Consider the following 25,764-nt stretch of genomic DNA (forward strand, 5'->3'; position numbering starts at 1 on the left):
GTGCCTCCGGGATGGTGTGTGACCGTTTGTGTTTGCAGGTGAGTGTGCGTGTGTATGTTCGAGCTTGTGTGTGAGCGATAGTGGGCATGGCAGTCTGGGAATGGATGTGTTTGTGGGTGAGAGTATATGACTGAATGTGATTGTGTGTGCGTGTGTGTGTAGGGGGGCGTGTGTCGGTGTGTTGGAGTTCATGTGTGAGCGGTGGGCGCGTGTGCATGAGCTTGTGCGTGCAGGGGTGTGAGCTGGTGCCTGCCCAGTCTGGGAATGTGGTCCCCCTGCCTTTCCCTTCTAGGGGCTCTGGGCTGCGTCTGGTCAAGCATTTCTGTGTTAGTTCTGAAGACTGAGCTGGGCTGGCTGGTGGCCGGCGAGGCGAGGCGGGGGCAGTGGTCTGTTTCCTCGGGGTTAGAAGAGCGAGGTCGGTGCAGCCGACTCTGAGCTTTTCTTTGTCTCTCCTGCGGTCCGTTTCATTCATTATTAAGTTTTAAATCCACCCGACATGAAACTTGAGCTGACAAACCGACTCTATGCTCAGGCTGGCTCGGTTCAAGCCCTGCCGCATCTTGGGGAAACGTCACCTGTTTAATTCGCTGTGTCCAGTGTGCCTTTGTCTTTTTTCCAGAAATGGCCAACCCCTAGGTGGTTTAGTTTTCCTCTAAGGCTGGCGGGGCCAGCGAAGGCCGGGGTGCGGGGGCAGCCCCGTCCCTGGGGAGGGCGAGCCACGCTGGGCATCTGTGCAAGGCGAGCCCCGCTCCCTGCCACGGTGGATTTTAAATCCTTTAAGGCTCCCTAGGCTCTGAGTTCTGTGGCCATCTGGGTCCCGGCCCCACCTCTAATCACTGCACCGTCGGGCCACCTCCTGGGGTCCTCAGTGGACTTGGGGCAAATCCAGGGGTTGAGGGGGAACAAGGAAAATGACCACCGTGGCATGGCTTGGGCTGGGAACCCCTGCTTGTGCTCCGGACCCTGATGCCATGTGCCTGCGATTTCGGCTTCATAGATCGGTATGCACCTGGGGTAGCCCTTCCAACCTTGTCAGCCCTCTCTTCTCTACAGAATGTGGTAGGGCTGGATTCATTCCAGCGCATTTTCCTTTCTTGCAAAGTTTTGCCTACGCCCCATTGCACTGGTGGGATTCCCCTCCAGACTCGGGATTGGAGGGTCTGGATCAGGTGATGAGACGTGCCTCCTTTTGGCCCAGGGGGCTGAGGGTGTGTGAGGTCATTTCTGATGGCTTTTTTTTTCCCAGGCTGCCCCCCACCCTCCCATGAGGAAAGTGGCCGAGACCTCATCTCCTGTGGGGGCGGGGCCCGCATCCAGCGAGGCCCAGGCAGGTGTGGCTGAGGGGAAAGGCGCGTCCCCTCTGCATCCTGCCCCCCCCTCTGCCACCCCCTCTGCAGACTGGAGGGCCCTTGTGTCCACTTGCTTCCGGTCCCCGGGACTCCCTCCCCCTCCCCCGGCCCCCGCAGCCATTGGCCAGCTGCACAGCCTCAGCCTGCGAGCTGTCGAGACGCTGGCTCTGTCCTTGTTTCTCGCGGCCCTGGGAATTGCCTCTCATCTCCTTTCCGCCTTCCCCCTGCAGATGGTGACGACGACCCACAACTCTCCTGGGTGGCCTCGTCTCCCTCCAGCAAGGATGTTGCGTCACCCACGCAGATGATTGGAGATGGGTGTGACCTGGGCCTGGGTGAGGAGGAAGGGGGCACGGGCCTGCCGTACCCTTGCCAGTTCTGCGACAAGTCCTTCATCCGCCTCAGCTACTTGAAGAGGCACGAGCAGATCCACAGTGACAAGCTGCCGTTCAAGTGCACCTATTGCAGCCGCCTCTTCAAGCACAAGAGGAGCCGGGACCGGCACATCAAGCTGCACACGGGCGACAAGAAGTACCACTGTCACGAGTGCGAGGCGGCCTTCTCCCGCAGCGACCACCTCAAGATCCACCTGAAGACCCACAGCTCCAGCAAGCCCTTCAAGTGCACCGTCTGCAAGCGAGGTTTCTCCTCCACCAGCTCGCTGCAGAGTCACATGCAGGCCCACAAGAAGAACAAGGAACACCTGGCCAAGTCGGAGAAGGAGGCCAAGAAGGACGACTTCATGTGCGACTACTGCGAGGACACCTTCAGCCAGACCGAGGAGCTGGAGAAGCACGTGCTCACCCGCCACCCCCAGCTCTCCGAGAAGGCCGACCTGCAGTGCATCCACTGCCCCGAGGTCTTCGTCGACGAGAACGCGCTGCTCGCCCACATCCACCAAGCCCACGCCAACCAGAAACACAAGTGCCCCATGTGCCCCGAGCAGTTCTCCTCGGTGGAGGGCGTCTACTGCCACCTGGACAGCCACCGGCAGCCCGACTCCAGCAACCATAGCGTCAGCCCCGACCCTGTGCTGGGCAGCGTGGCCTCCATGAGCAGCGCCACGCCGGACTCCAGCGCCTCCGTGGAGCGAGGCTCCACCCCGGACTCCACCTTGAAGCCGCTGCGGGGCCAGAAGAAGATGCGGGAGGACGGGCAGGGCTGGTCCAAGGTGGTCTACAGCTGCCCCTATTGCTCCAAGCGGGACTTTAACAGCCTGGCCGTGCTGGAGATCCACCTGAAGACCATCCACGCGGATAAGCCGCAGCAGAGCCACACGTGCCAGATCTGCCTGGACTCCATGCCCACCCTCTACAACCTCAACGAGCACGTCCGCAAGCTGCACAAGAACCACGCCTACCCCGTGATGCAGTTCGGCAACCTCTCCGCCTTCCACTGCAACTACTGCCCCGAGATGTTCGCCGACATCAATAGCCTGCAGGAGCACATCCGCGTCTCCCACTGCGGCCCCAACGCCAACCCGCCCGATGGCAACAACGCCTTCTTCTGCAACCAGTGCTCCATGGGCTTCCTGACCGAGTCCTCCCTCACGGAGCACATCCAGCAGGCCCACTGCAGCGTGGGCAGCGCCAAGCTGGAGTCCCCGGTCGTGCAGCCCACGCAGTCATTCATGGAGGTCTATTCCTGCCCCTACTGCACCAACTCTCCCATCTTTGGCTCCATCCTGAAGCTCACCAAGCACATCAAGGAGAACCACAAGAACATCCCTCTGGCCCACAGCAAGAAGTCCAAGGCGGAGCAGAGCCCGGTCTCATCAGACGTGGAGGTGTCCTCCCCCAAGCGGCAGCGGCTCTCGGCGAGCGCCAACTCCATCTCCAATGGCGAGTATCCCTGTAATCAGTGCGACCTCAAGTTCTCCAACTTTGAGAGCTTCCAGACCCACCTGAAGCTGCACCTGGAGCTGCTGCTGCGGAAGCAGGCGTGCCCCCAGTGCAAAGAGGACTTTGACTCCCAGGAGTCCCTCCTGCAGCACCTGACCGTGCACTACATGACCACGTCGACCCACTACGTGTGCGAGAGCTGCGACAAGCAGTTCTCCTCGGTGGACGACCTGCAGAAGCACCTGCTGGACATGCACACCTTCGTGCTGTACCACTGCACCCTGTGTCAGGAGGTCTTCGACTCCAAGGTGTCCATCCAGGTGCACCTGGCGGTGAAGCACAGCAACGAGAAGAAGATGTACCGCTGCACGGCCTGCAATTGGGACTTCCGCAAGGAGGCCGACCTGCAGGTGCACGTCAAGCACAGCCACCTGGGCAACCCGGCCAAGGCCCACAAGTGCATCTTCTGCGGGGAGACCTTCAGCACCGAGGTGGAGCTGCAGTGCCACATCACCACGCACAGCAAGAAGTACAACTGCAAGTTCTGCAGCAAGGCCTTCCACGCCATCATCCTGCTGGAGAAGCACCTGCGGGAGAAGCACTGTGTGTTTGACGCGGCCACTGAGAACGGCACGGCCAACGGGGTGCCCCCGGCTGCCGCCAAGAAGGCCGAACCGGCTGACCTGCAGGGGATGCTGCTGAAGAACCCTGAGGCTCCCAACAGCCATGAGGCCAGCGAGGACGACGTGGACGCATCCGAGCCCATGTACGGCTGCGACATCTGTGGGGCGGCCTACACCATGGAGGTGCTGCTGCAGAACCACAGGCTGCGGGACCACAACATCCGGCCGGGCGAGGACGACGGCTCGCGCAAAAAGGCGGAGTTCATCAAGGGCAGCCACAAGTGCAACGTGTGCTCGCGGACTTTCTTCTCGGAGAATGGGCTCCGGGAGCACCTGCAGACGCACCGCGGCCCCGCCAAGCACTACATGTGCCCCATCTGCGGCGAGCGCTTCCCCTCGCTGCTGACGCTCACCGAGCACAAGGTGACCCACAGCAAGAGCCTGGACACGGGCACCTGCCGCATCTGCAAGATGCCCCTGCAGAGTGAGGAGGAGTTCATCGAGCACTGCCAGATGCACCCTGACCTGCGCAACTCCCTCACGGGCTTCCGCTGCGTGGTCTGCATGCAGACCGTCACCTCCACGCTCGAGCTCAAGATCCACGGCACCTTCCACATGCAGAAGCTGGCGGGCAGCTCGGCCGCGTCCTCCCCCAACGGCCAGGGGCTGCAGAAGCTCTACAAGTGCGCCCTGTGCCTCAAAGAGTTTCGAAGCAAGCAGGACCTGGTGAAGCTTGACGTCAACGGGCTCCCCTACGGCCTCTGCGCCGGCTGCATGGCCCGCAGCTCCAATGGACAGGTGGGCGGCCTGGCCCCGCCCGAGCCTGCCGACCGGCCCTGCGCCGGCCTCCGCTGCCCCGAGTGCAGCGTCAAGTTCGAGAGCGCCGAGGACCTGGAGAGCCACGTGCAGGTGGACCACCGTGACCTCACGCCAGAGACCAGTGGGCCCCGGAAAGGCACCCAGACATCACCGGTGCCCCGGGTAAGTGCAGTCCACCTGAGCCCGGCCCCCGGTCCTCGGGGCTCTGCTGAAGCCCAGAGGCGCCCCTGTGCCGAGCTTCGTGTTTCCCAGTGGTGGCGTTTCCCTCTAGCCGCCCAGAGAGGCAGCGCCGTTGTGCAGTGGTTAAGCACATCCGCTCTGCAGTAGACACCGAGTTCCAGCCCCAGCGTTGCCATCTCCCTTCCGGGTGACACGGCATCTATTGCCCTGGGCCGCATTTGCCCAGTGCTTATCTTTAAAATGGGACTAATCATGAGTTCCTGTGGTGCCTCAGTGGTAACGAACTCGACTGTTATCCATGAGGATGCGGGTTTGATCCCTGGCCCCGCTTGGTGGGTTAAGGATCTGGCGTTGCTGCGAGCTGCGCTGTAGGTCGCAGACGTGGCTCGGGTCCTGTGTTCCTGCGGCTGTGGCATAGGCTGGCAGCTGGGGCTCCAATTGGACCCCTAGCCTGGGAACTTCCATATGCCGTGGGTGCGGCCCTAAAAAGAAAAAAAAAAAAGGGAATAATCATTGTCTTGACTTCATAGAATAGCGGTGAGAGGCCTGTGGCATAAGGTACGTGACGGGCCCGGTACTGTGCGTGGCTGACACCAGGGGGTGCATTTATTCATGTGCTTATTGGGTCTTCCTGGGCAGGTCCCTGCTTTCTGGGCTTAGATTCTTTTAACAGTTCAAAGAGACAATACATACATAAGGGGCTTGGGACCTGGCCCTTGGGGCCCCGTCATGCTCGTGGGACCCAGCAGCTGTTGTCATGGTCATCACCAGCATCCGTCCAGTTAGTGCAAGTGCTGCTACGTGGGCATCCCTGGGAATGTTTCTGTTTGCTGTTATCATTAGTGACCAACTGACTGGCTGATCAGCTTTGTCCCAAGTGCCCATTATTTTGGGGGTTGCATCGAAGCCAAGGAGACAGAAAAGGAAAAAAAAAAAAAGGAGTTCCCATCGTGGCTCAGCATAAACAAATCTGACTAATATCCATGAGGACGCAGGCAGGTTCAATCCCTGGCCTAGCTCAGTGGGTTAAGGATCCGGCGTTGCCATGAGTTGTGACGTAGGTCGCAGACGCAGCTCAGATCCCCCATTGCTGTGGGTGGGGTTGTGGCGCAGGCCAGTGGCTACAGCTCTGATTTGACCCCTAGCCCGGGAACCTCCGTAGGCTGCGGGTGCGGCCCTAAAAAGGCAAAAGAAAAAGAAAAAGAAATGAACCCTGCCTTGGGGACTCCCAGACCAGGAGGAGCTCCAGTGGGTTTCAGTGAGGCTAGGAAAGTCCCAGCTACTGGGAAGGGGCCCCATGGGCCTGGGACCAGTGAGCAAGGGGCCCTTGCAGGGGGGCCTGGAGGCTGTGTGGCCCTTGGGTGTCAGACAGGACGAGTCCAGATATTTCCTTCCAGTCCGTATTGTCTGTTTCCAGCCCGAAGAGGTGCCAAGCCCATCTCTGGAGTATGTTTCCCTTGAGAGCCCCTGCTGGCGCCACGGGCAGGGAGGCAGGATTTAGGGAAGGGCCCCCTGCCACAGGTGCCTGCTGGAAGACAGGGGTGTTTGCTGAGGGTTTTTTACTTGGGGATCAGAACTGGGATCCAAACCCGGGCCTGGAACGCCGGGATTTTGAGGGGGAGAGAGAATGAGAAGAAGATGGGCTGGAGAGGCTGAAGGGAGACTCTGCAGTGGGGGCTCCTTGGAGGGGGGGTCCTGGCCGGCTCCCCACTGAGCCAGTGAGCTGCAGAGCTGGCCAAGATCACTGGGCTTCAGAGGGAGGCGTCTGAATGAGGACAGAGCTGTGTGTCCGGCCAGGCTGAGGCCTCCCCTCAAAGCAGAGAGCTCCTCTTGGAGGTGGCAACACCCCACATTCTCAAGGCCTTTTGATGGAGCAGCAGGATAGCCTTCAGAGATGCTGAGCACAGACTTGTCACAGCTGCCCAACTCTGTCCCTTCAGCCTCAGCTTATTGGCCACCCAGCTTGGTTGGATGGGAAGCACATGGGCCCTGGAGTCGGATGGCCTGTGTTAAAATCTCCCTCTTCCAGGACCCTCTGTGCTTTGACCTCTGTGGGCCTCTGTCCTCACCTGTGAAGCCAGAAGGTATTGGTCATAACAACAGGAAGAGCCATCGTGACAATGTCTGTCTCTAAAGCTGGAATCGCCTGGAAGGGACTAGGAGGGCCGTTCTGCCTTTTTTTTTTGCCACGTGCTCTCAGCATGCACTGAAGTTCCCGGGCCAGGAATTGAACCTGCCTGTACCCAGAGCCACAGCAGTGACCATGCCAGATCCTTAACCCACTGAGCCACCAGGGAACTCGTGTTCCGCTTTTTTAACAAGCATCTGCTCTGATTGGTCGGTGCCTGCCCCCCCCACCCGCCCCCAGTTGTCGATGCTGTGACTGTTTCCCAGGCTGACTTGAGTGTTTTGCCCCAAGGATTCAATGAGTAAAGACACGCTGGGCGTGTGGTAACCATCACTTGCGCTTGTCCCTATATACGCACAGCTCACGGTCATTGAGGAATAAGGATGTGCCAGACGCTTTCTAGTTAATCCTTTCCAAACTCACTCTACAGATGAGGACAAGGAGGCCAAGAACAGTTAGGGAGCTTGTCAGGAGGCCCCAGCTTTCAAGAGGCAGAGAAGGAATTAGGCAGCGTGTGGTACCCCAGCCTGAGCTCTGGACCAGCCCTCCAGCCAACTCCTCGGGAGCCCATTCTGGTTGCGAGATGGGAGAAGCCGGCTAGGGTGGGGTCCAGGGCATCCTCCTGGTGCTCAGGCAGGGAGACAGTGCGGCAGGGCTGGGCCCTGGCATGCCCATCTCCCGAGTTCACTCCAGCCCCACACCTTTTGAAATTTTTTCATTTTTTCTTTTCTTTTGAGAGCCGCCGCTGTGGCATAGGGAGGTTCCCAGGCTAGGGGTGGAATCAGAGCTATAGCTGCCAGCCTGTGCCACAGCCACAGCCAAGTGGGATCCAAGCCGTGTCTGCGACCTACACCACAACGCCGGATCCTTAACCCACTGAGTGAGGCCAGGGGACGAACCTGCATCCTTGTAGGTACTAGGTGGATTCATTTCTTCTGCGCCACAATGGGGACCTCCCCATCCCTGCCTTTTTGGCACTGCCCACACTGTGGCGAGACTCCTGATGGCCATGGAGCTGCTTCTCATGCTCCCAAAGCCTTTGGCTATCGAAGCCTCTTCCTTTCCAGTCTCTGCCCCGAATTCTGCAGCAAGTACCACTTCATAAAGCCCCTACGGTGTGGGCACCTGCTCTTCTATGGTTTCCGTGGCAACACCCTGGACCTTTGCCGTGACCTCTGCTTTGGCAAAGAGGGGGCCCAGGCTTAGGAAGGTGGAGCCATATACCCAAAGGTGCCCAGCCATGCATGCCAGTGTGGGGCTTCAGATCAAGGGGGCTTGTTTGCTGGGAGCCTGACAGGCCTTCCCCTCCCTGTCCCTGTCCTCGAGAGAGAGGAAGGGACGTGAAACCGGCATCTAGAGGCCTGGGCAGATGGGCCATGTGCAGAAAGGAGCTAGACAAAGCCCGGGTACCTCCCCAGTGGAGGCACAGCCTCTGGGGCCTTGCCCCCTGCCCAGGCACGCCTGGGGGCAGGGGCCCAGCTGTCTGTTCGCTCACCCCTCCTTCCCCCAGGACTCACACGTACAAGAGCAGACTCTGGGGGCTGCACAGGGGCTTGGGGGCTGGCAGGCTGGGACCCTCGGGAGCGTATCCATAGCAACCAGCTCTCTGAGGACCGGGTTCCCATGGGGCCGAGGCTGCTGTCGGCTAGAGCATGAAACACTGAGGTTTCCACCTCCCCCTCTGTTTATGGGTAAAAACAACATCCCCCCAGCTCCAGGCCCGCCTGGGCAGACCCCAGCCTGCATTGGCTCCCCAGATCGTCACTCTGCCTCATCCTGCCCGAAGTGGGGGGCGGGGGAGGGTAGCCTGGGTGCTCTCAGGCTCCGTCTTACAGCAGGGTAAACACACGTTCCAGGTTCCCGGGCTTGTCCTGGTCCCACTGGCTTTTTGTCACCCAGAGCAGGGCTGTCTGGAGCCCTCTGGGGCATGGAGCCAAGAAGGGCAGCTCAGTCAGTGCCTCTGGAGGACGTCTGCCTGGGGTCGAGTCCCAGCTCCCCTGCTCACCAGCGCTGTTTGGCCGAGTGATTCGGCCTCTTGAAACTGCACCTCCTCCACCCCTACAGTGGAGCTGGCAGAGTGATTATGAGTGTTGAGAATAAACAGTGCCTGCCCATAGTAAGTGCTCAATAAACGCGAGCTGCGATCGTGATAATGGAGATTCTGCAGCCATGGCTGTCTCTCCCCTCCCCTCCTCCTCTCCCGTCTCCACATCCTCAAGTGTGTTCTCTCTCTGCCCTGGCCCCTCTGAGGTGGCTTAGGGCCACGCTGGGAGAGGAAGCCCTGGCCAGGGCCCTGGGGCTCAGCTTTAGTTCTCCGGGGCTGGGCCCCTGGGGAAGGGCTGATGCCAGAGGAGGTGCTTTGAATGCCAGATTTTATCTTTCTGTGGTTACATCTCCTAGTGGGGGGCTGAAGCTCCAGAGGAGGAGGGGGTCTTGGGGGGCGGGTAGGGAAAGGGAGATGGCCCTCGAGGAGGTGTTGAGTGCAGATGGAGGGCCGGCCCAGGTGGCAGCGGCTGGAGGGAGACAGAGTCCCTCACCTGTTCTTGCCATGCTCTGTGTGTGTGTGTGTGTGTGTGTGTCACAGCCTGGACGGCCCTACAGCCCTAGTCTGGACCCTGGGCACTGCTGGCCTCACAGGCCAGGCAGGAAGGGCCATCTTTGTGCGGGGGCCCCTGGGTATACACGTGCCTTAGTGAGTGTTGGTGCAGGTGTGTGTGGCTGAGTGTGATTGCACATGTGTATACCTATGAGTCTACAAGGGTCGGTGCACACCCTTGTGCCATAAGCTGCTTGCACATCTGTGGACACATCTGGGAGTGATGGGTGTGGCTGTCAGGGATCCAGGGAGAGAACTGAAAGCATGTGTGTCGTTAGGGATGCTGCGTGAACTTGTGGTCCAGGAGGATGTCTCCACTTTTTTGAGGGTGTGGCACTTACATATCTATGTCACAGGGAACAGGTGGCTGTGAGTAGGGGGTTGTGAGTGTGTCTGTAACGGTCTTGTGTGTTGGTGGTGAGTTGGAGTGAGGTACGTATGATGCTTGCAGGTCTGTGTGTATCTTCACCTGTGTGGATACAGGCTGTGTGTGTGTGTGTGTGTGTGTGTGGTCAGCAGGCTTGTTGGTCAGCAGTTCCTCTGACCCCACCCTTGGGAGTCCCTTGGAACTGGTTTCCCCACCAGGCAGGGCCTGATCCTCTTCAGCTACTGAGGGGTGGCCCTTTGGTGGGTGGCATTTGGGGTACCCTCTTGTCCTGCCCAGGCTCCTGTGAGAATCGTAGTGTGGTATTCCTGTCTCGGCTCAGCGGGTTATGAACCCGACTAGTATCCATGAGGCTGTGGGTTGGATCCCTAGCCTCACTCATTGGGTTAGGGATGCAGTGTTGCTGCAAGCTGTGGCATTGGTCACAGATGCAGTTCGGATCCAGGGTTGATGTGGCTGTGGCACAGGCCTCAGCTGCAGCTCTGATTTGACCCCTAGCCCAGGAACTTCTATAGGCTGCACATGCAGCCTTAAAAAAAATGAAAAACATACTTAAAAAAAAGAATCATGATGAAAATTGAGCAATGATTATTAAAACTTCAGTGATTATCAGGCGCTCACTCTGGGCTGATCCCTGTGCTGGGTGATGGGGATACAGGATCCCTAGTCACCTGAGTTCTCTTTGTCCCTTCTGCCCTAATGGAGGGCTTGGCACAGTTTATTTTGCCACTTTGCTCATTTGCTGAACAAATGCTTCCTAAGCACACAGTCTTTGCTGGGACCTCACAGGTGGACAAAACACATCCTGGCCCTCTGGGTGCTTCCTGAGGAGTGGGGAGCCAACATATCAATGGACCACAACAGAATCATATGTGGGTCAACCAGATGCTTTCAGCCTGAGCTCAGGGCTCTGGGGAGGCCTGGAACTCACTCTGCGGTGGGAAGAGGCTTCTCAGAAGAGGTTCTATTTGAACTGAGTCCTCGAGGATGGAGTGGGTATTGGAGAAAAGAAAAGAAACAGCATAGACAAAGGCCTGGAGGTGAGACCAGGCCCTTCAGGAGAAGTGCAGGTTTAGATGGAGCCGAGGTGGGGGCGGAGACAACTGAGCCCCCTGGTGGTTTATGCTGGCTGCATTGCTGAGGGTTGGGCCTCCGTGCTCAGCCAAGAAATTCAGGCTTGCCCCCATTTCCAGAGGTCGAGAGAGGCTCCATCATCCCCGGAGCCAAAGTGGTTTTTGAAAAACTTGGTTATTTTGAATTCCCATAGCACCTCTCCTGCTTCATTAAATCCCACAGCCTCAGCCCTTCCCCCACCCGGGCAACACCACCTCTGTCCACCATGGGCTGGTTTCACAACCACCCAGGCTTAGTGGTGAGAGTGAGCTCCACTCTCTGGAACGGGTCTTCAAGGAGCTTTGAAATGTCTCGTGTTCTCCATTTTTCTGCCCCCACCCCAACAATAGCAGTTGGTAGCAGCTCCTGTGCGGAGGCAGCTGTAGGATCACCTGGGGCTCTTTGTGTCTAGGGCAGGTGAGGGATTCCTCAGTCACCCCTGAGCGCTAGAGTTGACAGCAGTCTCCCCCCTGCTTGGTCCTTGGTTCTTAGGATGGGTAAATACATGAGAGAGTAGGAGTTCCTGTTGTGGCACAGTAGAAATGAACCCGAGGATGTATCCATGAGGATGTGGGTTCGATCCCCAGCCTTGCTCCATGAGTCAGGGAGCAGGTGTTGCCGTGAGCTGTGGTGTAGGTTGCAGACGTGGCTCAGATCCATTGTTGCTGTGGTTGTGGTGTAGACCAGCAGGTGTATCTCCGATTCGACCCCTGGCCTGGGAACTTCCGCAGGCCGTGGGTGCAGCTCTAAAAAAGTGATAATTTTATATGTATATGAGAGAGTAATTGGATGGATGCAAAGAGAGATGGGTGGATGGATGGATGAATGGGTAAGTGGGTGAATAGGCATGGGTCAGTGTGTGTGTAGATGGATGGTATACAGGATAAGTAGATGGATGGATGGGTGGATGGATGGATGGATAGATGGATGGATAGATGAATGAATGGGTGGATGGGATGTATGAGTGTGTGTAGATGGATGGATAGACAGGTTAGGTGGATGGAGGGGTGGAGGGATGGATAAATGAATGAGTGTGTGTGAATGGGTGTGGGTGTATATGGATGGATGGATAGATGCATGGATAGATGGATGGATAGATGCATGGATAGATGAATGAATGGGTGGATGGGGTGTGTGAGTGTGTGTGTAGATGGATGGATAGACAGGTTAGGTGGATGGAGGGATGGATGGATGGATGGACAAATGAATGTGTGTGAATGGGGGTGGGTATATACGGATGGATGGATGGAAAGCTGAATGTTTGTGTGTATGTGTGTGTAGATGGATGGATAGATAGGGGTAGGTCGATGGACAGATGATGGGTAGAAAGATGGATGAACAGATGGATGGGTGAGTGGATGGAGCATGGGTAGATGAGTGGAAGATGGGTAGATGGAGTCGAGCACACCCCAAGCAGAACAGCCTTCCTCAGCTTCCTAGCCAAGGTTCTGCCGTGGCCCTCAGCTCGGGATGGGGTGGTTCCCCTGGTCCAGCAGAGGGGCAGCTCCCTTGAAATGGCGCCTGTTCCCACTTTCCTCAAACTGACTCAGAGCTGGATTCAGAGGCACGTGGGAAGAGAATGGCCTGAAGAGACCCGGGAGGGGATCGGGGCCATTCTGGGAAGTCTTCTTGAGCCGGGGCTTCCAGGAACGTTTGCTTCTGCTCTTTTCTGCATCCTGACTGTCTCATTCCTTGCCTTTTGGTTTCCAAACAGAAAAAGACGTACCAGTGCATCAAGTGCCAGATGACCTTCGAGAATGAGAGAGAGATCCAAATCCACGTTGCCAACCACATGATTGGTAAGCGGGCGTCTCCTCCCACCCGCGCTGCGGCCATTCGTCGGGGTTGAAAAGTGCGGGTCCAGTCATTGTTGCGCTGGCTTGTAGGGCAAAGGATGGAGTCATTGCTGCTGTTTCTGAGACATTTCCAATGGGACTGAAAATGTCAGAGCTGGAGCCCTTTCTCCATCCAAGCCTTCTTTTTGCAGCTCCACTCACATTACACTCAGACTTTTGACAGTCTCTTCCATTTCCCAGCATAAATTTCCCTCCATTTCTGAAACGAAGTGCTTTCCAGTTGTCAAGTACTCAGGGGCAATTATGCTTCAATTTCGTCTGTCATGACATTGAATAGATTTAACTGCTCACATTTCCCCACTAAACGTGGGGAATTCCTCAGGCACGTTGTCAAAACAGGATGCTTACAAAGTGATTTCAGTTCTTGTACTATTCCTCTTCCAGTGGTCTTGGACTTTGGAAAATTCAGCTTTTTAAGAAGGGAGCTTTCAAGGTGCCATCATATTCCCCCTTGGTCCAGGGGATGGAGGGAAGCTCTGAGGTTTTGCTTGCCTTCTGGGGATGGGCGTGGTCCCGCTGGCGGCTGGGGAGTCCCTCACTGCAAGAGAGGGCACAGCAGATTTCTGGTGGCATGGGGCTAGCCCAAGGGTGGGGGTTGGCAGTGAGGGCCTTGGGAGCTTCTGGAATCTTGGTGCCCTGGGAGTCTGGTGGCAGTTTGATCACCTTCTCCAAGACCGCTGCCATCTGAGAGGTGAGGCTCCATCCCCTGCTGAGCATCCTGGCCCTTATTTCCTCTTCACTTTTCTACCTTGAATCTTTTCGCAATAGGCTTAACAACAGCCATGCCAACAGGGTACCGTTTTCCAAAACCCTTGATCGTGTACATTACAAAAGGTGCATTTAAGTGTCGGACTCCATGGATCCTCATGAACTGAACACCCCCATGTAGCCAACACCCAGGTGAAGAAGCAGACCATTCCCGCATCCCAGAATCCCTGCCTGGTCTCCTCCAGACCCTTCCCCTTCTAACAAAAGGGCCTCATCATCCTGAGGTCTAACAGCACAGGCTGCTTGGGGTCGTTTTGCATTTTATATAAATGAGATCACATAGTCTCTGCTCACCAGGGTCAGGTGTCTTTTGCTTGTTCATATTAGTGCGTATAATTGGACCTCACCCGTTTTCACTGGTGTATAATAGTCCACCATGTGGACATATCACTGTCTATCTATGCTTGAGAGCCATCCTGATGGGCAGCTGGGTAGTTTCCACTGTGGACTTGTTTCAAATACTGTGCTGTTGTGAACATTCCTCTCTGAGTCATAGGTGATCACATGCATGCGATATTTCTTTTTTTATGGCCGCACCCATGGCATATGGAAGTTCCAGGGCCAGGGATGGAATCCAAGCCACAGCTGTGACCTACACCACCGCTGTGGCAACACCAGTTCCTTTAACCCACTGTGCCAGGTTGGGGGTGGAACCCGTGCCTCCGCAGCAACCTGAGCTGCTGCGGTTGGATTCTTCACCCGCCACGCCCCAACGGGGAACTCCCCACATGCATGCAGTTTTAATGGGACTATCTCTCAGACCAAAATTGTGGGTCATGGGCTCTGAGTAGGTTCACCTTCAGGAGATACAGACACATTTCCAAAGCAGAAATCTCGCTCCCACCTCAGCCCGTGAGAGTTGCTCCCCACCTGTGTCGTCGTCCACGTTATACATAATAAGAGCTGTCACAAAGACCTTTCTTTAGCAGAGCTGTGCTCAGGACAGGTGCAGGTCCCTGATCCCCACTAGCTGCAGCGAGGGCCAAGCTCAGGGGCTTGGGTGCCCAGCATCCCAGTAACTTGGAGCAGGTGCCCGGAAGGTGCTGACCCTGACTGGGTATGCGGTGGTGCTTGCCCAGGGACAAGGGGCTATGAGGAGTCCATGAGGGTCCTGGGAGTTCAGTCTGCCAGGGAGATTGGTGACTTTTTTATTTCTTCTGTTTGAAAGTCCCCTGCTGAAGGAGAAGAAGGAGACTCCCCTGTCAGTCACCGGCTGCCGCCAGCGCTTTCACAGGCATGTCAGGAAGGTGAAGATGAAGATGTCTAAAAATGTTTGCTTTTGTAGCAGGTGTTAATGTGTGCTCCTGTTTGTAAGCACGGAGGGCGAGAGAGGCTGGCTAATTGGACCACAGTGATTTCAAAGGCCTTTCTCGCCCCCTCCCTTCTCCCTTCCACCTTTCCTTTTGTGCGGAGCCTGGAAGCTGTGGGTCCGCGGGTGGAAGGCAAAGGGGCTGCTCTTAACTAGAGACGTGGGAGATGCGAAAGGAAGGTTTGATTGGCACTCGGGGCTTTGTGGCAGCGGAGGGCGATGCTTCTCGGAAGAAGTCCCGGCTGGTGGCTGGGGCTCCTTGCCCCAGCCCGCTGGGCGGCGCTGTGGGCTGGCCCCGATCGCAGGACCCGTGGGGGCTGGGGGCCTGGGGAGCAAGCAGCAAGGAGCTATTGGTTTCAGAGCCTGAGAGTCCAGGCAAGACGTTTAATGCAATTGCAGGAAGTCTCACGTGCCTGCCAGTCCTGGGCGTGGGGCCACGAGGCATGGGCCAGGGACCCGCTGGAGCCATACCTCTGGTGACAGGGGGACCCTCCTCTCGCCGCCCCCTGCCCTCTCCACCTGCCCTCCTTTCCCAGGACTCATCATCTCCATCTACCAAAGAACATGGAGCACCTGATGCACGTAGTGAGCTGGGGTGGCTCCTGTGGGTGAGAGAGGGTGAAGGGCACAGGGTCCCTACCCTCAGAGACCCCACAGCATCCCCGGAAGACACCACAGTCCACACCCTGTGCAGAAGAGGAGGGTCTAGGTAACTGCTCGTTCCCCACCTCGGAGCAGAGCCAAGGTCTGCAGAAAAATCAGGCTTTGTCCTCTGTGTGTGGCTCCCCTGCCAAGGCCTGGGGTGGGAGAGACCCAGTGCTGACTTCAGCCCATGGGGGAGGCTGGTGGCACCCAGGTATGCACAGTGCAGTGAGGTGGATGCTTCTGGAACAGGGACTGCTGGATCCATGTAGGTCCATCAGGAAGACCTGGGTTTTAAAGGATGAAGAGGAGTTTTCTCTGTGGGTCAGGGCCATTCCTGGCAGAGGGAGCAGCCTCGCCAAGGAAGGACAGTCGCCAGAGAACAGGGCCCTCGAGGGCTCAGCCTAAGAAGGAGGTGGGTCCCTTAAGGAGGGCTGTGTAGGCTGAAGACGTGGGGAGCCCCATCTTTGGGACGATCAAGGGGTGAGCAAAGCCTGGGGGCAGAGAAGGTGACTTTGGGGAACAGGGGAACCCAATCAGACCAAGATGGAGGCATCACATGTGGTGTCATTGTGGGCAGTGAGAGTGGGGAGGTGGCTTGCGGCCGGACCACTTTAAGGGATTTGGGTTTGGACTTGACCCTGTAGGCTGGAGTCCAAATCTGGAGGCCCCAGATTGGTTGATTTGGTTTCTTTTGAAAAACCAGGAGAGGGAGTTCCCTTTGTGGCTCAGAGGTTAAAGAACCCGACTAGGATCCATGAGGTTGCGGGTTCCATCCCTGGCCTTGCTCAGTGGGTTAAGGATCTGGCGTTGCCAGGAGCTGTGGTGTAGGTCGCAAACGCGGCTTGGATCCTGCATTGCTGTGGCTGTGGCGTAGGCTGGCAGCTGGACCCCTCGCCTGGGAACCTCCACATGCTGCGGGTGTAGCCCTAAAAATGCAAAAAAAAAAATTTTTTTTAAATCATAAAAACCAGAAGAGGTGGCAGGCAGGGCTGGCATTCCCACGCGAGACTGCTGGATTGAGCTGGACAGTATCAGGGACCATGTTTCCCCAGGCTCACAGAACCCACTGGTCCCTATTGTGTTCTGGGAGGATGCTTTGCTCATCTGTGTCCCCAGCTGGATCTCTGTGGACACCTGAGTGTGTGGCCTTGGACATAGGCACTAGGGAGCCATTGAAGGTTTTAGAGCAGAGTACTGGCTGGACGTAGCTGACTGCATTAGGAGGATTCCTCTGGCTGCAGCATTGAGTCGGGGAGAAGATGGGATGAGAAGAGAGACCTGACTGGCCGGGCCCAGGGGTGAGGGAATGAGCCAATGAGCCGGGGAGAAGGGTGGAAGGAGCTAATAGGACTTGTCTTTGGCCTGCGCTGTGTGCCTCTTGACCTTGGTGGTTTGGGGAAGGTGGCAGGGGCAACGGTGAGAGGTGCGAATGGAAGAGAGGCGGGCACGGGAGCCCTGGTTGGAGGCTGGTGCTGCTGCCCCAGTAAAAAGCATCCAGTGTCCCGGTGGACGGCTTCCTCGGCTAAATGACCCGAGCCCAGAGTGGCTGCCTGGAGCTGGCGGGGGTAAAAGCCTCCCTTTAGTGGCACCAAGGGGACTGGGCTGGTAGCAGAGTCCTGTTCAGCTTAGTGGGCTTCTCATAAACTTGGGGCACCAGGGGTCTGAAGCCAGCCTCCCCAGGGACCTGGACTGCGGGAGCCCTTCCCCGGGGGCTGCTAAACTGGCCTGTTTATAGTGGCAGGAGGTAGGGGGAACTCGGCATGGCTTTGCAGCCTCCAAACCCTGGGAGTTACATGACTCAGGGCCATGTCTCCTTGGAAACATTTTCCCAGCACCCCTTCTCCTGGCTCTGCTGGCAAGGGAGTGATTTGGCGCTGAGAGAAAGGCCAGGGTCTTTTGAAACCCTTCAGCAGCGGGGTCTCCTTTGAAATCCCCAACCCCCTCCCCACAGAGAAGGAGGCCCCCTTCTCTGGGCTTCTCCCAGCTTTTGAAATGGTTTTAGATGCCACACCCCCTCCCCCTGCAGGCACATCAAAAACTTGGAGCAGTCCACGGCCTGCTCTGCGGGCCTCCTGCCGGGACGACCTGGCCCTTCCCCACCTCCCACTGCTCCCCCCATCACTGTCTCCAGCCCCACCCCACACTCTGGAAGGAGACCCCCCCACCCCTAAAAATGGCTGTGCAGGAGGTCCCCCCTGAGGCTTCCTGGTGCCTGCAGAGGGATAGCGAGGAGGGCTTGGGGGGAGCCTGGCCCAGAGGCAGGGCCCCCCATGGCTGTGGAAGGACAAGTGTCTCCGCATGTGTGTTGGACGCGTATATCCAAGGCAGACAGCCCTCCCTGACCCCCCCCCCCAACCCAGGGCCCTCAGGGCCTCGGCACCCTGGGATCTGGTTTCCTGCCCTCTCCTTGTCTCCTTTAGTGCTCACAGACCTCTCTCTTATTCCATTCCTGTCAGGCCAATGGCTGGACTAGGGGTCTGAGAACTTGTCCTTGAAACAATGAACTTGCTATGACCCGGGTTGGCCCCGAGGGAGTGACTCAGCCTCTGGGCCCTGGCATCCTCAACTCAGGGCTTCATGGGCCCCCGGGGGCAGCGCCCCGAGGAAGGGCAGGGCTGGGAAGGGGCGGTCCTCGGGGAAGCTGGTCGAGGGGACGTGTGCCCTCCGTGTCCTTGGAAAGTGGCTGTGGACCCTCTGGCAGGCAGCCAGGCCAGAGCCAGGCCCGTCCCGGTGGGGCATTAGTCATTCTGAAGACGTTATTTTCTTGGTCACGTCAGCCTCTTTCCCTGGGTGCCTCTTAAGGCCTGGGCTTTGCTGTCGGCAGTGAAGAAATGGGCATTTAGAAGAATAGCCTCGCCCGTTCCCACGCAGGCCTTTAAAATGCCCCTCAGGCTGGGCCGGGGGTCCTTGACTCTTCTCCTCAGCGCTGGGGCAGGATGGGCTCAGGGGTGTGTGTGTGGGGGGGCGGGGTGTGTGTGGGTGTGTGGTTGTGTGTGAGAAAGAGAGAGAGAGAGAGGTGGAGGGAGGGAGAGAGGGGGGTTTCCTGCCTTCTGAGTCCTTAAGAAGCACACCCCAGGAGATTCACCTTGCAGACCGGGTGCCCCCTCTTTCTGCGGCTCTTTGCATGTCCAGGACCTTTGCCGAAGACCTGGCCCGCAGCGTCTTTGGATGGGAAGGAAGGTCTGGTGTGGAAGTCAGTGGCTCCCCCTCACACCAGGGAAACACAAAGCCCCCTTAAACATAGCTGAAGAGAAAAACACGTGAAAAGACAAAGGGAAAAAAAAAAAGGTTCCTGTTGAGTTTCTGTGGGGAACACGTGTTGCTGAGCAGGGCTGTGCTAGGCTCTTCCGTGGTGCATCTGACTCAGGTAACACCAGGCCCCAAACATCTGTGTAACCTTAAGATGTGATCAGACTGCCTCCTTCTGCCCCCGGAGATCATGTTTCCAGTGCTGGGACTGCTCATGTCAGAATAATGAGAATAATGAGCCTGTACCCAGAGCCTATGATCCAGTTCTTTCTCCTTCTTCCCCTTCTTCCTCTTCCTCCTCCTCTTCCTCCTCTTCCTCTTCCTCCTCTTCTTCCTCTTCTTCTTCCTCCTCTTCTTCCTCTTCCACCTCCTCTTCCTCTTCTTCTCCAGCCTCTCCTTCCTCTCCTTCTCCTTCTCCCCTCCCACCTCTTTCCTCCCCCACCTTCCCTTTCTCCCCCCACTTCCTCCTCCTCCTTCATCTCCCAAGTAGAGCACAGTCAGTTCCCTCCTTAACGGTCCCCAAGGATGCAAGGACTCAGTTTCCCTGACTTTGCATCTCACTGGTTGGTTTAAGGAAGCTGTCGATCACGTACTTTGATCTATAAAGAATCCATCAGTTCTGGATTTTAAAATAGTGGAAATGTTCTCATTGTCATAGATTTCACCCTTTTTTTAAGGGCCTTTGTCAGGTGGGGTTTCCTCGAAGAGTAACCTGAGTTTAGCAAACATGATCGAGAGCCTGGGGGAGGAACCTCTAGCCGAGTTGGGGAGTGGGTAATCTACAAGGTTAAGTTAATAGCATGTCACAGAGTCTAAGATATGGAAGCTGAAGGACAGGTGTCTTCCCAACTTGGATATTCCAGGAGAGCTTCCAGGAGGAGGTGACGGGCTCTTAGAAGATGGGAAGTAAGGCGGAGGAGGGGGGGCCTTCCAGGCAGAGAAAACCATATAAGCCAGTTCAGAGAGAAGAGGTCCATTGTGGGAAAATTGGAGACAACCCAGTACCCCTGTCGAATGAATTGTGAGGCTGGAGGTGGGCAGGTCAACGTCTGTGGTAGAGGAGGCGGCAGCGGGAGAAGATGAGGCTGTGGGTCAGGAGGGTGGGGGTTGGAGAAATATTCAAGAGGCAAACCCAACAGGATTTGGTCATTTAGTGGAAAGGGAAAGGGGAGAAGTTAGGACTGACTCTGAGGTCTCAGGTGACCAGGTTTTGAGTGACAGGTAGAGAAGACGATTCCATGCCTGAAGAAGAGCTGTTGGGGGCTCGCGAAGAAGATGATGGTTCTAATAATGATCCGTGACATCTAACTCAGCGTACTAAGTACCCGGCCCTGCTCCCAGTGCCCACATGTGTTACCACACTGAACCCCATCACGGCTCACACAGGGGGCACTTTGTTCTCCTCCTTTGTACATGGGGAGTTGAGAGCACCTGTCCAACGTCAGTAAGTTGCAGAGGCGGGATTTGAACTCCGGCATTGTGGTTTTAGAGCCTGAAATCCTCTCAAGTCCTACTTCTGGATTGAGCTCAAGTTTGTGGGCAGTTTGGCAACTCCTGCAAGGAGATACCCGTGGTTGATCTGAGGGTTCGTGTCTGGCCGGCAGGTGGCTGCATGGATGGGGAGCCTGGGGGCGGGGAGGCCTAGGCTGGAGGAGGGGTTTGGGGGCCTCGGCACACATGGTGAGGCAGGCGGGAGAAGGGAGGGGCTTGCGGACCCTGGTGTCATCCATGCCCAGAGAGCAAAGCGCTTCTGGGCACCAATGTGAGGGGCCACAGAGAGGCCCGTGGAGGCGGACCGAAGGGGCTCTGCTGGCCTGTCCTGAGCATGGGCAGGGTCAGCAGAATCTGATGGAGGAACACGTTGAGGGAAGGTGGGAGACCAGCAGTGTAGACTTGACTTTCCAGGTTCCAGGTTGGGAAGGGAGGGTGGGAAACAGGAGGCCAGGGGTCCGGGGGTCACAAGAAGCTTTTGCATTTTGAAGAGGGGAGAACTAGAGTGTGTTTCTAGGCTAAGAGAGCCATGGGGAGCAAGCAAGGATGGAGAGGCGATGGCAACGGAGCGGGTCCTGGAGGGGCAGGGCCTGGGGCCCTGGCACCATCTTGGTCGGCCAGCTCATAGGCACGGCCTTCTCCTCTTGTTCTCCGTTACCATGGTCTGGAGGCCTGTGTTGTTGAGTTGACTTTATTGAATGCCCTTTATGGTCATTTGGATGCTTGGGAGCAGCTGACACATGAACAGTTTCCCTCGCATCTGCTTTTGGCCGAGCCTCACTGGAGTGACGGCAGCAAACAGGGGCCTTGCAGCCCCAGGGCTTGACCTGCTCTGCCCTGAGCTCCCAGTCGGTGCCAGAGCCTCACACTGGGCTCTGGATGCCTGGCCAGGCCTCCGTTACGCATGGGTCCCTCGGATCCGGGGGCCAGGTATTGGGAGGCCCCCTCTTCTGACTGCAGACCCCTCCCTTGAAGGAGTCGGGTGTCCCTCACTGGCTGACGTGTCTCACGAGTGGCCCAGCTGGTGTGTTTTCCAGCTCATCTACCTGGGGAAACCAAGGCAGGGAGAAGAGAAATGAGTCTTCCAAGACATACTGTGAGTCGTAAGCCTGAGTTGGAGCAAGAACCCAAGGTAGCTGATGGGAACGTTTTCTAAACAGAGACTTCTTTAGGAAGTTACTGGTTTTAGTTTACCCAGGAGACGTTTATTGAGCACCAATAGTTTGCTCAATCTTGCTAGATTGTGACTATTAACGAGAAATAATACGGAATGTAGAACTCTGCAGTGAATCACAGTGGTTCAGAGCAGTCCCAGCTCCTGGTTAACTATGCTTTTTCGCCCTTGTATCCTTCAGCTCCGCACCTGCAACATGCCCTCATCTCAAATACCTGTATGAACATAGCAATTTAGGCAAGCCTCTTTCAAAGGCAAATCGGAGGTCCACCTCACGCTGGCTACAACATTAAAAAGCATGAACTCATGTAAAAACACATGGGAAAAATACATGCGCATTATTGGCTCGGGTAACAGAAAAGTCTAGGGATACACTGGATAACAGGCTTCAGGCAGGGTTGGATCTAGGGGTTCTAATAAAGTCATTGCCAATCTGTCTCTCCTAGCTCTCGCTTCCTTTTTGTTGCCTGCATTCCCAGGTGGGCTCCTCTGGTGCCAGTGCCAGCCAGCAACTCCCCACTCAGCAGTCCCAGCAGAGTGGGGCATGTACTTCTTCATCAGCAGAAAAGGTTTCAGAACCAAAGCTCGCTGCCTCCTAAGTGTCCGTAAACTAACCAGGAGGCGGTCATTGCAATCAGGGAGTTGGAGCGGCTTGATTGGTCAGGCTGGCACCACCCACCTTTCCTGGGTGTTGAGGTGTGCCGGTGTCTGCCCCTCTTCTCCCCACGATGGGAGCAGGGAGGGTGTTCTTGAAAAGAGAAAGGGTATCTATTTTCCATAAGGAGGGAACAGCACAAACGGTGGAGGGTCACCAGCCCTCGGAGGATTAAAGCAGTTAAAATATATGACACGTGTCCAGCACATATAGGTTCTCAGTAAGTGGCAGCTATTAACATGAGTATTATTATTATTAGTCCCTGTGGCAGGGACTAATTAAAGGTGATGCTGCTGCTGCTGGAGCCCTTGTTTAGAGAGGACAAACTGAGCTCCTCTGTGACCAGGCTGAGCCAGCCATCCCAGGTGGCAGCTCAGAGGATGCTGCTGAGGGCTTCCTGGAGGAGGAAGACTGGCCCTCTACCTTTGTCAAGCTCCAAGGGGGCTGTGCCTACAGGATAGCGCCAGAAGGAGCAGCTTCGATCAGAATGATTTCTTGATCTACTCCTTCATTCATTCAGCCCTTGTTTTCTCTCTTGAACACCTAGTGTGGACCAGGCACTAAGCATAGATGCCACAGCAAGCCAAACAAAGTCATTGCATTCCTGGAGCTTGTGGGGACCCCCGTTAAACAAGAAAACAAAGTAAAAAAATCTCTATGCTTTCAAGGAGTGATATGTTTCATGAAGAAAATAAAGGACGATCCCCCGGGATGTCCAGGAGCAATGCAAAAACATGATTGGCGATGTCCTGGCTGGGAGGTGACTTTCCAGCTGAGAGCAGAGGCCCAGGGTAATTTTGGTTTGGGTCAGACACAGGACTGCCCACTGACCTGGACACTGGAGCCTGCTGGCCCACATGCCCTTCTCTCATTGGAAGGGAAGATCCCAGCGGGTGGGGCCGCATCGTGGTGAGAGCAGCCCAGGGGCCGAGGCGGGGATGGCTTGGGTTTAATCCCGGGATGCTCCTAGTGCCTAGAAGCACCACTTGGACAGGTTTCAGTCTCCCTCCAGCTGCAGTCAGCACTGGAGACTCAGGCATCCACTCTTGCCCCTTCACGGGATTCTGTACGGACCACCCGCCAAGATTCCCTTCATTAGCGGAGCTCCATAAATGCAGCTGCTTGGGGACTTCCCATGCCAATGTCTACCTTCCTCCTTCTTCTAAGGCACCTCCCCGTCTGGGGCATCTTTGTGGTCCTTGGTATCCCTTTGCCTGCTCTCCGGCCTCTCTCCTGAAGTCTGTCTTACTCCCCCCCGGGGCCACCCTACCTCTGCCGTGCGTAGCCCCCAGACGGCTCTAGGGTTTCCAGATTTAGCAACTAAACAAATAGGATGGCTAGTTAAATCTGAATTCCAAATAAACAACAAAGATTTTTTTTTTTTAAGTCTAAGTGTGTCCCCAGTATTACCTGGAACATACTGCTACTTAATAGGTATTTGTTGTTTATCCAGAATTTAAATTTAACTGGCTGTCCTGTATTTTCCCTGTACTTTATCCTGTGTTTTACCCACTCCTGCAGTCCCTATGCCTCAAGCCAGTTCTTGGGGAAGAACAGTGGTGCTCTCACCGCCTCCCCTTCTTTTAAAGCTCTTTATGGTCCTGTTTTCACCCTTATACAGTTTTTTTTTTTTTAAAGGCCACACCCACGGCATATGGAGGTTCCCAGGGTAGGGGTCGAATCAGAGCTGTTGCTGCCGGCCACGGCCACAGCCACAGCCACAGCAACGCGGGATCCGAGCTGCGTCTGCTACCTACACCACAGCTCACGGTGACACCGGATCCTTAACCCGCTGAGCGAGGCCAGGGATCGAACCCGCAACCTCATGGTTCCTAGTTGGATTTGTTTCTGCTGCACCACAGCGGGAACTCCTCACCCTTATACAATTTTTAACTTAAAAAAAAAAAACTTTTCATTTTGAGATAATTGTAGATTCACATGGAAAGTCAGTTTAAAAGGATGTGAGGAGTGTGTGTGAATACATATGTGTGTGTGTGTATACATATATGTGACGGGGTCGCAAGGCTGCACAGCAGAAATTGGCACAACACTGTAAATCAGCTGCAGTTTACAAAATGAGTTTACAGTATCCCAGCTGGGATATTGACATCCCTACACACAAGCTACCGAACATTCCCATCAGCGCAAGAACCCTTCATGCTCCCCTTTGAAAACCATGGCCATTTCCATCCTGCCTCCACCCCTTCCTTAACCTCTGGAAATCACTAATCGGTTCTCCGTTGCCCAAGTTTGTCATTTCAAGAATGGGATGTAGGAATTCCCATTGCGGCTCAGTGGTTAACGAATCTGACTGGCACCCACCTGGCCCTGCTCAGTGGGTTAAGGATCCAGCGTTGCCTTGAACTGTGGTGCAGGTTGCAGATGCGGCTTGGATCCCGTGTTGCTGTGGCTGTGATATAGTCCAGAAGCTACAGTTCTGATTCGACCCCTAGCCTGGGAACCTCCATATGCAGCCATGTGAAGCCCTAAAAAGCAAAAAAAAAAAAAAAAAAAAAAAAAAAAAAAAAGTTACGTAAATGGAATTCTGCACACGTTTACATTATTTGTGGGATAAAATCCCAGGAGTGTTGTTGCTAGGCCTCTAGCACTTGCATGTTTGACTTTTTAAGAAATGGCCAAACTTTCCAGAGTAGCAGTGCCATTTTACATTCCCACCATCAAGGTATCAAGTTTCTCCACATCTTTGCCAGCATTTGCTTTGTCACTATTTTTAATTTTAGCCAGTCTGATGCATGTGTGGTGATGACTTATTGCGGTTTTAATGTGAATTTCCCTAATGGCTAATGATGTTGAACATATTTTCATGGGCTTATTTGCCATCTCTTTATCCTTTTTGACGAAATGCTTCTTCATGTCTTTTGCCTCTTTTCTAATTGGATTGTTTGCTTTTTTATGGTTGAGTTTTGAGTGTTCTTTATATAGTCTAGATGCGAGTCCTTTGTCAGATATGTGGTCTGCAAAGGTTTCCTCTTGGTCTGTAGCTTGACTTTTCATCTTCATAGTGGATCTTTTGTAGGGTGCACGTTTTAAACCTCGTTGGGAAGGCCAAATGATCAATTTTCCCTTTCTGGCTCATGCCTTTGGTGCCCAGTTTAAACAACTCTCTGCCTAACCCTAAATCCCCCAAATTTTTTAACCTATTTTTTTTTTCAAAAAAGTTTTATAATTTTACATTTCATGTTTAAGCCCATGATCCATCTTGAGTTAATTTTTATATAAGCTTGGGTTGAGCACCACAGCCCACCTCCCCCATCTCCTGCCCCAGATGTCCAGTTGCTTTTGGATCCTTTATTGGAGAGACTATAATTCCTCCATCAAACTGTTAATTATCAGGTGAGCGTATTTGTGAGGATCTTCTTCTGGATTCTGTGTGTCTATCCCTCGCTCAGTATGACATAGCTATTGCAGCTATTTAAGTCTTGAAATCAGGGAGACCAAATCCTCCTTTTTTTATTCTTTTTAAAAATTGTTTTAGCTCTCTTAGGTCCTTTGCCTTTTCATATAAATTTTAGAGTAATCTTGTCTATATATACAAAAATTCTTGCTCTAATTTTAATAGGAA

At 55.3% G+C, this 25,764-nt stretch overlaps 1 protein-coding gene across 2 annotated transcripts in view; it reads left to right on the forward strand.

The window, feature by feature from the left end:
- Window positions 1-25,764, forward strand: part of ZNF423 (zinc finger protein 423) — a 371,150-nt gene that overhangs the window by 214,969 nt on the left and 130,417 nt on the right. For both annotated transcript variants that reach the window (XM_047789865.1, XM_047789864.1), the window contains 2 exons: window positions 1,580-4,794; window positions 12,749-12,833. In XM_047789865.1, the coding sequence (XP_047645821.1) occupies window positions 1,580-4,794; window positions 12,749-12,833 (3,300 nt within the window). The remainder of the gene's footprint in view (window positions 1-1,579; window positions 4,795-12,748; window positions 12,834-25,764) is intronic.

The sequence above is a fragment of the Phacochoerus africanus genome, chromosome 8, assembly GCF_016906955.1.
Source record: "Phacochoerus africanus isolate WHEZ1 chromosome 8, ROS_Pafr_v1, whole genome shotgun sequence".
Lineage (NCBI taxonomy): Eukaryota > Metazoa > Chordata > Mammalia > Artiodactyla > Suidae > Phacochoerus > Phacochoerus africanus.